The following is a 16,105-nucleotide window of genomic DNA, read 5'->3' on the forward strand; positions in this document are numbered from 1 at the left end:
GATCTTTGCTATTGTATTTTTGCTTCTATTTCATTTATTTCTGCTCTGAAACTGATGATTTCTTTCCTTCTGCTAACTTTGGATTTTCTTTGTTCTTCTTTCTCTGGTTCCTTTAGGTGTAATGTTAATTGTTTATTTGTGATTTTTCTTATTTTTTGAGGTAGGCTTGTATGGCTATAAACTTCCCTCTTAGAACTGCTTTTGCTGCATCTCATAGGTTTTGTATTGATGTGTTTTCATTGTCATTTGTCTCTAGGTATTTTTTGATTTCCTCTTTGATTTCTTCAGTGATCTCTTGGTTATTTAGTAACGTATTGTTTAGCCTCCATGTGTTTGTGCTTTTAACGTTTTTTTTTCCTGTAATTTATTTCTAATCTCATAGCGTTGTGGTCAGAAAAGATGCTTGATATGATTTCAATTTTTTTAAATTTACTGAGGCTTTATTTGTGACACAAGATGTGATCTATGCTGGAGAATGTTCCATGCACACTTGAGAAGAAAGTGTAATATGCTTTTTTTGGATGGAATTTCCTATAAATATCAATTAAATCTATCTGGTCTATTGTGTCATTTAAAGCCTGTGTTTCCCTTTTTTTTTTTTTTTTCGCAGTTCATGGGTCTCTCACTGTTGTGGTCTCTCCCATTGCGGAGCACAGGCTCTGGATGCCCAGGCTCAGTGGCCATGGCTCACTGGCCCAGCCTCTCCGCAGCATGTGGGATCTTCCCGGACCGGGGCACGAACCCGTGTCCCCTGCATCGGCAGGCGGACTCTCAACCACTGCGCCACCAGGGAAGCCCTTGTGTTTCCTTTTCAATTTTCTGCTTGGATGACCTTTCCATTGGTGTAAGTGAGGTGTTAAAATCCCCCACTATTATTGTGTTACTGTCGATTTCCTCTTTTATAGCTGTCAGCAGTTGCCTTATGTATTGAGGTGCTCTTATGTTGGGTGCATATATATTTATAATTTTTATATCTTCTTGGATTGACACATTGATCATTATGTAATGTCCTTCCTTGTCTCTTGTAACAGTCTTTATTTTAAAGTCTATTTTAACTGATATGAGTCTTGCTACTCCAGCTTTCTTTGGATTTCCATTTGCATGGAATATCTTTTTCCATCCCCTCACTTTCAGTCTGAATGTGTCCCTAGGTCTGAAGTGGGTCTATTGTAGACAGCATATTAATGGGTCTTGTTTTTGTATCCATTCAGCAAGCCTGTGTCTTTTGGTTGGAGCATTTAATCCATTCACATTTAAGGTAATTCTTGATGTGTATGTTCCTATTACCATTTACTTAATTGTTTTGGGTTTGCTTTTTTAGGTCCTTTTCTTCTCTTGTGTTTCCCACTTAGAGAATTTCCTTTAGCATTTGTTGTAGAGCTCATTTGGTGGTGCTGAATTCTCTTAGCTTTAGCTTGTCTGCAAAGCTTTTGATTTCTCTGTTGAATCTGAATGCGATCCTTGCTGGGTAGAGTAATCTTGGTTGAAGGTTCTTCCCTTTCATCACTTTAAGTACATTATGCCACTCCCATCTGGCTTGTAGAGTTTCTGCTGAGAAATCAGGTGTAAACCTTATGGGAGTTCCCTTGTATGTTATTTGTCATTTTTCCCTTGCTGTTTTCAATAATTTTTCTTTGTCTTTAATTTCTGCCAATTTGATTACTATGTGTCTCAGCATGTTTCTCCTTGGGTTTATCTTGTATGGGACTCTCTGAACTTCCTGGACTTGGGTGGCTATTTCCTTTCCCATGTTAGGGAAGTTTTCGACTATAATCTCTTCAAGTATTTTCTCTGGTCCTTTCTTCTCCTTCTGGGACCCCTTTAATGTGAATGCTGTTGTGTTTAATGTTGTCCCAGAGGTGTCTGAGGCTCTCTTCATTTCTTTTCATTCTTTTTTCTTTATTCTGTTCCACAGCAGTGAATTCCACCATTCTGTCTTCCAGGTCACTTATCCGTTCTTCTGCCTCAGTTATTCTGCTATTGATTCCTTCTCATGTATTTTTCATTTCAGTTATTGTGTTGTTCATCTCTGTTTGTTTGTTCTTTAATTCTTCTAGATCTTTGTTAAACATTTCTTGCATCTTCTCAATATTTGCCTCCATTCTCTTTCCTGGATCATCTTCAGTATCATTATTCTGAATTCTTTTTCTGGAAGGTTGCCTATCTCCACTGCATTTAGTTGTTTTTCTGGGGTTTTACCTTGTTCCTTCACCTGGTATGTAGCCCTCTGCCTTTTCATATTGTCTGTCTTTCTGTGAATGTAGGTTTTGTTCCACAGGCTGCAGGATTCTAGATCTTCTTGCTTCTGCTGGCTGCCCTCTGGTGGATGAGGTTATCTAAGAGGCTTGTGCAAGTTTCCCGATGGGAGGGACTGGTGGTGGGTAGAGCTGGCTGTTGCTTTGGTGGGCAGAGCTCAGTAAAACTTTAATCTACTTGTCTGCTGATGGATGGGGCTGGGTTCCCTCCCTGTTGGTTGTTTGGTCTGAGGTGACCCAACACTGAAGCCTAACCGGGCTCTTTGTTGGGGCTAATGGCAGACTCTGGGAGGGCTCATGCCAAAGAGTACTTCCCAGAACTTCTCCTGCCAGTGTCCTTGCCCTCATGGTGACACACAGCCAGCCCCCATGCCTGCAGGAGACCCTCCAACACTAGCAGGTAGGTCTGGTTCAGTCTCCTATGGCGTCACTGTTCCTTCCCCTGGGTCCTGATGAGCACACTACTTTGTATGTGCCCTCCAAGAATGGAGTCTGTGTTTCCCCCAGTCCTGTTGAAGTCCTGCAATCAATTCCTGCTAGCCTTCAAAGTCTGATACTCTAGGAATTCCTCCTTCCATTGCTGGATCCCTAGATTGGGAAGCCTGATGTGGGGCTCAGAACTTTCACTCCAGTGGATGGACTTCTGTGGTATAAGTGTTCTCCAGTTTGTGAGTCACCCACCCAGCAGTTATGGGATTTGATTTTATTGTGATTGTGCCCCTCCTACTGTCTCATTGTGGCTTCTCCTCTGTTTGGATGTGGGGTATCTTTTTTGGTGAGTTCCAGTGTCTTCCTGTTGATTATTGTTCAGCAGTTAGTTGTGATTCTGGCGTTCTTATAAAAGGGAGTGAGAGCACATCCTTCTCTGCTATCTTGAACCAATCTCCCCCCTATTGTAGTATTGAAATTGGAGTTTCACTTTGATAGCTAGTCAGTTGATAACAACCAAATTAAAGTGCACAGAAGAGTCAGGGATTACTTTGAACTGAAACATAAAGAGACTTAATTCTTAATAGAATAGCAACATTAAATGGTGATACAGAGAACACTGTTCAGTAGGAGTGAATCTTTGAAAAGAAAATCATCACAGATTTGCCTCAAGGAACAATAAAAATACATTATAATAACAGGGGAAATGGAATAGAGTTACACAATAATTTGAATCTCTTTCACTTTGTATTTTAAGATAGTTGTACAAATTTCTCATGAATTGCCTCAATCTAGTGTTCATTTGTTTATGACATTATTGTTTATCATAAACGAATGTTATGGAGCCACTAGATGATATTAAAAATGAAATTGAATCTATTCTTACTCAATTTCTGGTGTCTTTTAAAATGTTCTTTGTGTAATCCAAAACCATTCTGACTAAACTGAAATAGTTCTCATTTTAAAAGCTGCACTCAGGAAGACTGATACTGATAGCTTGTGAACAAGGAGATAAGGACAGGAAAGTGACTAGAAAGACAGGTTTAGAATTATTACTAGTAAAATGAATTCAGTTAGGAGCTGCCATATAATGAGAAACTTTAAGAAGTGAGGGAAGAAACAAAGCAAAAATTCCTCTGCAAATCTGAGAATAAGACAACAATTTGGCTATGTTAAGAAGAGATAAACAATGAAAACACAAATGTCCGTTGGTGGTGGTGTTATTTTGTTGTGCATTTGATAGGAAATTGTAATTCTTAAGATTTTATTGACTTAAGCTACTTGAGATAATCTCAAGAAGCCAACTAATGGCTAATATATTTGTAACGTTTTTAGTGGGTTTTTTTCTGTAGATTAATTCTAAGCAATCATGACATTTGAGAATATAAAAAAAACCTGCAAAATAGCTATGTAGCCACCTTAATTATATTATCTAATTTTTTAAATTTCATTTTCAACCTAATTAATTTAGGTTATTCATGAATAGTAGAAAGCAAATGATGTTACTCTGGAATAAATACAATCCATTATTTGGAAATAACTTCTATAAAAAAGAATATTCTCAGGATGAGAGGAACTATTAAAGAGTTCGCAACCAGTGTACTTATAAGAGCTCGGCTGGAAATCAGAAGGGAACTAGTTTTTTTAAGAACATAATTCTTGATGGATACTTTAAAGATGATATATTTTTCTCAAAACAATCTTAAGGGGGAAATGAAGCACCAAGATATTATAAGGTCACTAAATAAGGAGGTGTTAGATGTACATATTTCTGATTTCAAAGTGACTATTTTATGATACCACCTAATGGATAAAATTCTCATTTATAATTTTTAACTTGATGAACATTGTTGCTCATTGTTTTGCTACAGAGCTACTTCTAACCACATAACAGCTGTTTTTAAATGTGAATTACTTTAAACAAAACAGTTTCTGACAGAGCACATAGAGTATGGGCAGCCCTAAAGCAATATCTCACACCCTTAAGGGTCTTTAGATAAAAAAGAAATGGAAGATTTTAAAATAATTTTCCCTTCAAATAGCTCAAACTCAAGAATCTTATGGGCTTGTGTGTGTGTGAAGGGCAGATGGAGGATTCAAACCCCCAAACAAACATTTCTGTTTAGAACATTTAAAAGAATTTGGGACTTTATTTATCTTAGTCACAGAAAGTATGATTCAAAAGAAATATACTGAAACAGCTGTGCCTTGTCTAAGTTAGTGAAAAATACCATCAATAAATACATAAAGCATTCTAACTCTTGATTCTTCCAGTGTTTGGACTAATTAACAAGGAACAGCTGAAAAAAAAAATTATTGGTATCAAGGAAGTGAAGGAGCTAGGAGATTTGTAATATACTTGAGCACGTAATTTAGGGATTAAGAAAAGAGGCACAGTTGACAAGTCCTATTCAGTGATGCTAATGGGAGAAGCCAAAATCTTTGGACTCTGAGAATCATTTCTCACCCCAGGCCTGTTATGGTTCAATGTACAGAACTGTTTTCTGTTGCTCTGCACAAACCCTAACAGTGAAAATCACTTTTCAATTTGACTCTCTTGCTTCCAGCCTAATTTAAAAGATCTGTGTCTCAGGAAACAGATAAGAGAATAAGAAAGTGGCAGAGAAAAAGGTACTAGGTAAACCATATGCATAGAGATTAAAAGGTTTTTCTCTCTAGCATTGCATCTTATAAAAATGGCTGGAATGAGCTGTCTACTGGAGCAGTGAGTAGCCTTGCTGAAAATCAGAAGAGTGACCTAATAGAGCCAATCTTCAAGAACTGGAAAGAAATGCTTTTGTGCCCACGAGAAACTCTGGTCTTAGTGCAGGGGGCGAGGCCTCTGAACGCAGCCCCCTATGACCAAGTGGAACTAGACTGAGCACAGAGGAAAAGAAAAAAGTTTGGAGAATCCTGAAGTTGTAAACCTGAGGCCCACATGTAAACCTGGGTGGAAGCAGTAACCTGGGCCACAGACGCCAGCCGAAGCCCCCAATGCTACGCTCTGGTGCAGAGAAGGCTAGTGCTCAGCGTCCTGCATGACTCAGATACGACGCCCAGCCCTCAGGCAACTACACCTGACCTGGAAGCCCCTGACAGGAGGCGGCCCCTAAGGTGTCTCTGGGACCCAAGGAGAGGAGACATTGACAGGACGCCTGGACCTCAGGTGACTTTGTGACAGGACGGCAGACTGAGTCGTGTGGCTGACAGGGTCTTGGTGTTCCAGCTGGGTGTCAGGCCTGAAGCTCTGAGGTGGGAGAGCCGAGTTCAGGACATTGGACCACAAGAGACCCTTTGGTCCCAAGTAAAATAAATTGGCGAGAGCTCTCCCAAGAGATCTCTGTTTCAATGCTAAGACCCAGCTCCACCCAGTGGCCAGCAAGCTCCAGCACTGGACACCCCATGCCAAACGACTAGCAAGACAGGAACACAACCCCACCCATTAGCAGAAAGGCTGCCTAAAATCATACTAAGTTCACAGGCACACCAAAACACACCACTGGATGTGGTCCTGCCCACCAGAAAAACAAACTCCAGCCTCATCCAACAGAACACAGGCACCAGTTCCCTCCACCAGGAAGCCTACACAACCCACTGAATCAAACATACCCACAGTGGGCAGACACCAAAAACAACAGGAACTACAAACCTGCAGCCTGTGAAAAGGAGACCCCAAACACAGTAAGTTAAGAAAAATGGGAAGACAGAGGAATATGCAGTACATGAAGGAGCAAGATAAAGACCCACGAGACCAAAAAAATGAATAGGAAATAGGCAGTCTACTTGAAAAAGAATTCAGAGTAATGAGAGTAAAGATGATCCAAAATCTTGGAAATAGAATGGAGAAAATACAAGAAACGTTTAATAAGGATCTAGAAGAGCTAAAGAGCAAACAAATAATGATGAACAACACAATAAATGAAATTAAAAATTCTCTAGAAGGTATCAATAGTAGAACAACTGAGGCAGAAGAATGGATAAGTAATCTGGAAGATAAAATAGTGGAAATTAAGAAAAGATTGAAAAGAATTGAGGATAGTATCAGAGACCTCTGGGACAGCATTAAACTTACCAAGATTATAATTATAGGGGTCCCAGAAGAAGAGAAAAAGAAAGGGACTGAGAAAATATTTGAAGAGATTATAGTTGAAAACTTCCCTAATATGGGAAAGGAAATAGTCAATCAAGGCAGGAAGTGCAGAAAGTCCCATATAGGATAAATCCAAGGAGAAACATGCCGAGACACATAGTAATCAACTATCAAAAATTAAATACAAAGAAACAATATTAAAAGCAGCAAGGGAAAAGCAACAAATAACATACAAGGGAATCCTCATAAGGTTAACAGCTGATCGTTCAGCAGAAACTCTGCAAACCAGAAGGGAGTGACAGGACATACTGAAAGTGATGAAAGGGAAAAACCTACAACCAAGATTACTCTACCCAGCAAGGATCTCATTCAGATTTGATGCAGAAATTATAACCTTTACAGACAAGTAAAAGTTAAGAGAATTCAGCACCACCAAACCAGCTTTAAAACAAATGCTAAAGGAACTTTTCCAGGCAGGAAACACAAGAGAGGAAAAGACCTACAAAAACAAACCCAAAACAATTTAAAAAATGGTAATAAGAACATACATATCAATCACTACCTTAAATGTAAATGGATTAAATGCTCCAACCAGAGACATAGACTCCATGAATGGATACAAAAAAAAAAACACCTGTATATATGCTGTCTACAAGAGACCCATTTCTGACCTAGGGACACATTCAGACTGAAAGTGAGGGGATGGAAAAAGATATTCCAGGCAAATGGAAATCAAAAGAAAGCTGGAGTAGCAATTCTCACATCAGACAAAATAGACTTTAAAATAAAGACTATTACAAGAGACAAAGAAGGACAGTACATAATGATCAAGGGATAAATCCAGGAAGAAGATATAACAATTGTAAATATTTATGCACCCAATATAGAAGCACCTCAATACATAAGGCAAATGCTAACAGCCATAAAAGGGGAAATGGACAGTAACACAATAATAGTAGGGGACTTTAACATCCCACTTTCACTAATGGAGGTATCAACCAAAATGAAAATAGATAAGGAAACACAAGCTTTAAATGACACATTAAACAAGGTGGACTTAACTGATATTTATAGGACATTCCATCCAAAAACAACAGAATACACTTTCTTGTCAAGTGCTCATGGAACATTCCCCAGGAGAGAGCATATATACATATATATATATATACTTTTTTTTATTTTTTATTTTTATTTTTATTTTTTTTGCTGTACACGGGCCTCTCACTGTTGTGGCCTCTCCCATTGTGGAGCACAGGCTCCAGACGCGCAGGATAAGCGGCCATGGCTCACGGGCCCAGCCGTTCTGCGGATGTGGGTTCTTCCCGGACTGGGGCACGAACCCGTGTCCCCTGCATCGGCAGGTGGACTCTCAACCACGGTGCCACCAGGGAAGCCCAAGAGCATATATAGGATCACAAATCAGGCCTTGGTAAATTTAAGAAAATTGAAATCGTATCAAGTATCTTTTCTGACCACAATGCTATGAGGCTAGATATCAATTATAGGAAAAAAACTGTAAAAAATACAAACACATGGTGGCTAAACAATACACTACTAAATTACCAAGAGATCACTGATAAAATCAAAGAGGATATCAAACCTATCTAGAAACAAATGACAATAAAAACACGATGTCCCCAAACCTATGGGACTCAGCAAAAGCAGTTCTAAGAGGGAAGCTTATAGCAATGCAATCCTACCTCAAGAATCAAAAAAAATAAACAACCTAACCTCACCTAAAGCAGTTATAAAAATAACAAAAAACCCACAAAGTTAGCAGAAGGAAAGAAATCATAAAGATCAGATCAAAAATAAATGAAGAAGAAATGAAGGAAACAGTAGCAAAGATCAATAAAACTAAAAGCTGGTTCTTTGAGAAGATACGCAAAACCGATAAACCATTAGCCAGGCTCATGAAGAAAAAAAGGGAGAAGACTCAAATCAGTAGAATTAGAAATGAAAAAGAAGAACTAACAACTGACAATGCAGAAATACAAAGAGTCATAAGGGATTACTACAAGTAACTCTATGCCAATAAAATGACAACCTGGAAGAAATGGACACATTCTCAGAAAAGCACAACCTTCTGAGACTAAACCAGGAAGAAACAGAAAATATAAACAGACGAATCAGAAGCACTGAAATTGAGACTGTGATTAAAAACGTTCCAACAAACAAAAGACCAGGACAAGATGGCTTCGCATGTGAATTCTATCAAACATTTAGAGAAGAGATAACACCTATCCTTCTCAAACTCTTCCAAAATATAGCAGAGGAAGGAACACCCCTAAACTCATTCTACGAGGCCACCATCACCCTGATACCAAAACCAGAAAAAGAGATCACAAAAAAAGAAAACTACAGACCAATATCACTGATGAACATAGATGCAAAAATCCTCATCAAAATACTAGCAAACAGAATCGAACAGCACATTAAAAGGATCATACACTATGATCAAGTGGGGTTTATCCCAAGAATGCAAAGATTCTTCAATATATGCAAATCAATCAATGTGATAAACCGTATTAACAAACTGAAGGAGAAAACGATATGATTATCTCAATAGATGCAGGAAAAAATTTTTGACAAAATTCAACACCCATTTATGATAAAAACTCTCCAGAAAGTAGGCATAGAGGGAACTTACCTCAACATAATAAAGGCCATGTATGACAAACCCAGAGCCAACATCATTCTCAATGGTGAAAAACTGAAACCGTTTCCTTTAAAATCAGGAACAAAGACAAGCATGCCCACTCTCACCACTATTATTCAACATAGTTTTGGAAGTTTTAGCCACAGCAATCAGAGAAGAAGAAGAAATAAAAGGAATCCAAATCGGGAAAGAAGAAGTAAAACTGTCACTGTTTGCAGATGATATGATATTATACATACAGAATCCTAAACATGCTACCAGAAAACTACTAAAGCTAATCAATTAATTTGGTAAAGTAGCAGGATACAAATGCAAAGAAATCTCTTGCATTCCTATATACTAATGATGAAAAATATGCAAGAGAAATTAAGGAAACACTCCCATTTACCATTGCAACAAAAAGAATAGTGTATCTAGGAATAAACCTACCTAAGGAGACAAAAGACCTATATGCATAAAACTATAAGACACTGATGAAAGAAATTAAAGATTATACAAACAGATGTAGAGATATACCATGTTCTTGGATTGAAAGAATCAACACTGTGAAAATGACTCTACAACCCAAAGCAATCTACAGATTCAATGAAATTCCTACCAAACTACCGATGGCATTTTTCACACAATTAGAACAAAATATTTGACAATTTGTATGGAAACACAAAAGACCTGAGTAGCCAAAGCAATCCTGAGAAAGAAAAACGGAGTTGGAGGAATCAGACTCCCTGAATTCAGACTATACTACAAAGCTACAGTAATCAAGACAGATGGTACTGGTACAAAAACAGAAATATAGATCAACAAAACAGGAAAGCCCAGAGATAAACCCATGTACATATGGCCACCTTATCTTTGATAAAGAAGGCAAGACTATACAATGGAGAAAAGACAGTCTCTTCAATAAGTGGTGCTGGGAAAACTGGACAGCTGCATGTAAAAGAATGAAATTAGAACACTCCCTAACACCATACACAAAAATAAACTCAGAAATAGATTAAAGACCTAAATGTAGGGGCAGACACTATATAACTCTTAGAGGAAAACATACGAAGAACACTCTTTCACATAAATCACAGCAAGATCCTTTTTGACCTACCTCCTAGAGAAATGGAAATAAAAACAAAAATAAACAAATGGGACCTAATGAAACTTAAAAGCTTTTGCACAACAAAGGAAACCATAAACAAGAAGAAAAGACAACCCTCAGAATGGGAGAAAATATTTGCAAATGAAGCAACTGACAAAAGTTTAATCTCCAAAATTTACAAGCAGCTCATGCAGCTCAACAGCAAAAACACAAACAACCCAATCCAAAAATGGGCAGAAGACCTAAATAGACATTTCTCCAAAGAAGATATACAGATTGCCAACAAACACATGAAAGAATGCTCAACATCATTAATCATTAGAGAAATGCAAATCAAAACTACAATGAGATATCACCTCACACTTGTCAGAATGGCCATCATCAAAAAATCTAGAAACAATAAATGCTGGAGAGGGTGTGGAGAAAAGGGAACCCTCTTGCACTGTGGGTAGGAATGTCAATTGTCACAGACACTGTGGCGAACAGTATGGAGGTTACTTAAAAGCTAGAAATATAGCTATCATACGACCTAGCAATCCCACTACTGGGCATATACCCTGAGAAAACAATAATTCAAAAAGAGTCATGTACCACAATGTTCATTGCAGCACTATTTACAATAGCCAGGACATGGAAGCAACCTAGGTGTCCATTGACAGATGAATGGATAAAGAAGATATGGCACATATATACAATGGAATATTACTCAGCCATAAAAAGAAACAAAATAGAGTTATTTGTAGTGAGGTGGATGGACCTAGATACTGTCATACAGAGTGAAGTAAGTCAGAAAGAGAAAAACAAATACCGTATGCTAACCCATACATATGGAATCTAAAAAAAAAACAAAAAAGAAAAGAAATTGTTCTCATGAACCTAGGGGCAAGACAGGAATAAAGACGTAAACACAGAAAATGGACTTGAGGTCACGGGAAAGGGGAAGGGTAACCTGGGACGAACTGTGCAGGTAGCATTGACATATATACAATACCAAATGTAAAATAGATAGCTAGTGGGAATTAGCAGCTACATAGCACAGGGAGATCAGCTTGGTGCTTTGTGATCACCTAGAGGGGTGGGATAGGGAGGGTGGGAGGGATTTGCAAGAGGGAGGGGATATGGGGATATATGTATACATATAGCTGATTTTCTTTGTTATACAGCAGAAACTAACACACCATCATAAAGCAATTATACTCCAATAAAGATGTTTAAAAAAAAATGGCTGGAAAGATTTTTTCCCATGGAAGGTAAATTTGGAATGGTCTGACTTCGAGCACTGCCTGTACAGTGCACATTAATTCACTTTGGAGAAACCTGATGGTATCTAAACAAGATAGCAAAGAGGCCCATGTAACTACACGTTGCAAGAGATAGGCCATACATATTAAGAACTTTGGGCAGAGAAAATAGTGACTTCAAATAAAAGTTGAAAATCAAAATTCACAAGTGTGGTGGTCTGAATTACAACTATTGCTTTGCAATCTAACTGCTTCTCAGGTAGGCAATTCTATCAATAGATAGCCTACCTAAGGCTGAAGGATATCAGAGGTTATTTATTTAGTGATGGTTAATGACTATCATTTTCAAACAGGGAATGCTTTTTAATACAATAATGCACTTTGTTAATAACACAATTTCCTCATATTATTTTATGCTTATGTAATGCTTCTAAATTGAATATAACTTTTTTTTGAAATTTAAAGTTGGCTACAATTTGAGTCATCTGGGAGGTGAAGAAAGGGTGAATTCTTGGTAGAACTGATTTCTGATTTAGGGGAAAAAAAATCTTAATCTGCATGTTTGGAAAGAAAGGCAAAATTCATCCCTATCATCCCATCCATCACCGAGTTGGGAGCTCAGAGCAACAAATAGCTAAATTGCTCTGCTTAAGTAACAGGTACTTTGAGACTCACCCTTTACATACTGGAGTGGGCGACTAGGGAGTAGGGAAATGAGGGCTGAAGATCCTGATAGGGAAAAGACTAGATAGAGATGGGGAAGGGTCTGGGCTAAGGAGAGGGAACTGGAGAGAGAGATGCAATCGTTCCAGTGATGGGAATTACCAGGAAAATTTTAAGACAGTGAAGGTTTATTTAATCTTAAATTATTCTGGATTGTGCAATAATCCTCTTTGGTTATCCCTTGTTCTAAGGTTTTTGTGAGAATGAAGGCAAGTGATCCAAATAAAGAGCAGACTAAGGAGTTGAGAAAGGGTAGCAGCCTCTGGATCTCACAACAGAGATGACTCTAAAAGCAGGAATTCAAAGTCAGAAGTGAAGAAAAGCATCCCCAGGAAAGCTCTGAAAATATAAACAGGGCCTAGACTTACCTTTGTAACTGAGATGGGGCTCAACTTTTTATTTAGATATTGAAGGATGATGATCAGTGAGAATTATATGGATATAAATGTTATGAATTATGCAAATATAAGATGTTTTAATTACTTAACATCATAACTCCTGATACAAAATAATGTTAAATCCAAAACTGGAAATACTAAAATCATGTACTTAAACTTATAATACATGCAGTTTTAAAAAATATGAGATCAACTGTGATAACCTGACAGATATGCTAATCCTTCAAATGTGATACTCTAAATTTAACAAATTAAAAATACATTATAAATCTCTGTCTTATTGACACAAATCAGTATAAGTTTTTAAATTATTCAATGATATGATCCAGTAATATTATGTTACATGGTATACTCCAAACCAAGTAGAATTCTGTGTAATACAGTAAGGTTGGTTAATTTGGGTCCCACATTAATGGAAAAATGTTATCTGACAAAGATTTGATTCTGAATAAATAAGATGCTTTTCAAGCTTCTCTAAAATTACAATGGCAACACAGGCTATGTCAACCACTGAATAAAGAATATGTTTTTAACATCACAACAAAAACTGCCAAATTATTCTAAATAAAACCATTTTCTTAATGTGTAGGTTATTATTATGGGCTGAATCATGTCCCCCTAAAATTTATACATTGAAGTCCTAACTCCCTAGTACCTCAGAATGTGACTGTATTTGGAGAAAGTCTTTTAATGAGGTAATTAAGGTAAAATGAGATTATATGGGTGGACCCTAACCCAACATGACTTGTGTCCTTATAAGAGATTAGGAAACAAACACACACAGAGGGAAGACTATGTGAAGACACAGGAAAAGGGCAGCCATCTATTAGCCAATGATTAAAACCACAGAAGACAACCCTGTTGACACCTTGATCTCAGACTTCTAGACTTTAGATCTATGAGGAAATAAATTTCTGTTATTTAAGCCACTCAGTCTGTTACACTGTTATGGCAGCCCTAGCAAACTAATATAGTCATAGTAAAGTTGTGTAGGTCATAATAAAGCAGAGTGACCTCATGTAAAATGTTTAATATTTTATATCTGTCAAAATAGAATCTGTTTTCCTCTCAAGTTTTTACACTAGCATGAATAGATTAATTCAATGAAGGAACTCTTTAATCAGGGAAAGATCATGTTATATTTATAAAATTCAATCATCAGAGCATAATTTTGCTGAAATTATATATATATTTATATGTTTACTATAATGTTTACAGGAGTTCTTTTTTTTTTTAAGAAAAGGTTGGGAGATGAGAGGGGTCAACAATATAATTGAAAAATTATATAGATATTTCTATTTGGATTTCAGAATAGTGATCCAATCACAAGTCAGAAGATTCATTCTTTTAAATTTTTAATAGTCAATATTATAATCTTTTAGGATATAGATTATTTGATCAGTAATACTAATTATCCTAAGGAAAAAAAAACTTGACTGACCAATCATTAATTTACATTAATTTGACATAGCCATTTTTCTGAAGGACCTGTAAGTGTAGGTATATAGGTATAGGTAGTATGTGTAAGCAAATGTCTTAGGCTGCAATACGGTATCAATTCAAGTATGTTTACAGTACCTTTGCCTTTCGGAATCTAGCAGGACAGAATCCACAGGCCCTTCAAAGTATAGGACGACTAAACTTACTAAGTTATAGGTCATAGGCTCATATCACAGTAGTATGCATATATATGAATCAAAAAAGGTCCATCTTACACATTCCATTCATACTGATAGAGCATTAAGGAAATAGAAAATTAACTTGAAAATAGGCTGAAAGGTTAAAAGGGGCAAACATTCTGAAACACTCAATGTCCAACAACTGACTACTGTAATAAAATTAAACATTAATATGGAAAGTAAAATGCAGAATCTCAACTATTCTTTTAGACAATTTTTTTTTAAGTAGAAAAATATTTGCAGAGACCTTTCAAATGTAATTTTGATAGAGTGTCCAGGTTCAGCTTCAATCACCCATTCACAATTCAGAGAGTCTTTATAGTATCCTGGCCATCCTGGTGAGAGAATCAATCCACTGGGAGCTGAAAAATGGCCACCACATGGAGCTGAAAAATAAAATCAGAGAACAAGAAAAAACACAAATTTTAGAACAAGTTGCAGAAAATATTTTTAGTACTAACTGTATTTTTTAAAATTAATTTTTGCATGTACATATTAAATGTTATTTAATATTGTTTTTGAAAGTAAAATTTCATCCAGTCATTCTATTATTGAATGATTATTTTCCCTAAAAAAGTAATTTACTTTTTGAAATATGGCTTAGTTACATACTCAGCATGTCAGATAAACTCAAGTCTCCCAATTATATCCCTTAAATACGTTCTTGTGTCTCCATCATTTTCAAAACTTGAAAAAAATATAAGCTGTTAGTTTTACTGTCTTTTATTTTCTGATTTATGTATCAAATACTGTTAATTCATGCTATACAGTGTCTAAAACTTCGATCTTCCTTTTACCAGAGTCCCTATTACAATTTTAGGCCTTCATTCATTCAGTCTCTTCCCTGATTTCCCATCTGCTAATTTCTCTCTTGCTTCAATCCAGCTGTCAGAATAATGTCCTTCAATTTACAGTTTCATCATACCATTTGCTTTCCTAGACAGGTACCTTGATCTCTTCTCCCTTTAACATCAGATTCAACTCAGCTTATCATTTCAAGAATTTAATCTTCTGCTTTCCCCTAAACTCATACACAATTGAAACCACAATCATAGCATTTTAATCCCAGTAGGTACTGATAAGGTAATTTAGTGTAAGCACCTCATTTTGAAGAGAAATAAACCAAGTTGAAAGAACAACTTGTTAAAGTTCACAAGACCTGAAAGCCTCAAAAGCACTTTCAAGTCAGTTTTTACAAAATAGGACCTCAAAACCAGTCCTCTCCCATTATTTCCAATATTGGTAAATGAAACCACCATCCATGGATTTGCATAGCCCAGAATGTTAGAAGTAGTCATCTTTCATATTTCCATTATCCTTACTATTTATTCCCATATCCAATCCATCCTCAAGCCCAGTCTTGTTTCTCTATCTCTATAGCTACCAGATTAAATTACCATAATTTCATCTCTGGTATAAACCCTCCTAACTGACCCTCTTAATTGGTCTCTCCTCATCCATGCTAACTATCCTCCACACTATGGCCAGAGTAATTATTTAAACCTCAAACACTTTTAAATGGCATTTTTCTGTGTTGACCAACA

The 16,105-nt window shown here is 36.8% G+C and overlaps 1 protein-coding gene across 3 annotated transcripts in view; it reads right to left on the reverse strand.

The window, feature by feature from the left end:
* CSMD3 (CUB and Sushi multiple domains 3) overlaps nucleotides 1-16,105 on the reverse strand; it is a 1,080,105-nt gene that overhangs the window by 408,420 nt on the left and 655,580 nt on the right. For all 3 annotated transcript variants that reach the window (XM_060035246.1, XM_060035245.1, XM_060035244.1), the window contains one exon: nucleotides 14,809-14,947. In XM_060035246.1, the coding sequence (XP_059891229.1) occupies nucleotides 14,809-14,947 (139 nt within the window). The remainder of the gene's footprint in view (nucleotides 1-14,808; nucleotides 14,948-16,105) is intronic.

This window comes from Delphinus delphis, chromosome 17 (genome assembly GCF_949987515.2).
Source record: "Delphinus delphis chromosome 17, mDelDel1.2, whole genome shotgun sequence".
Taxonomy (NCBI): domain Eukaryota; kingdom Metazoa; phylum Chordata; class Mammalia; order Artiodactyla; family Delphinidae; genus Delphinus; species Delphinus delphis.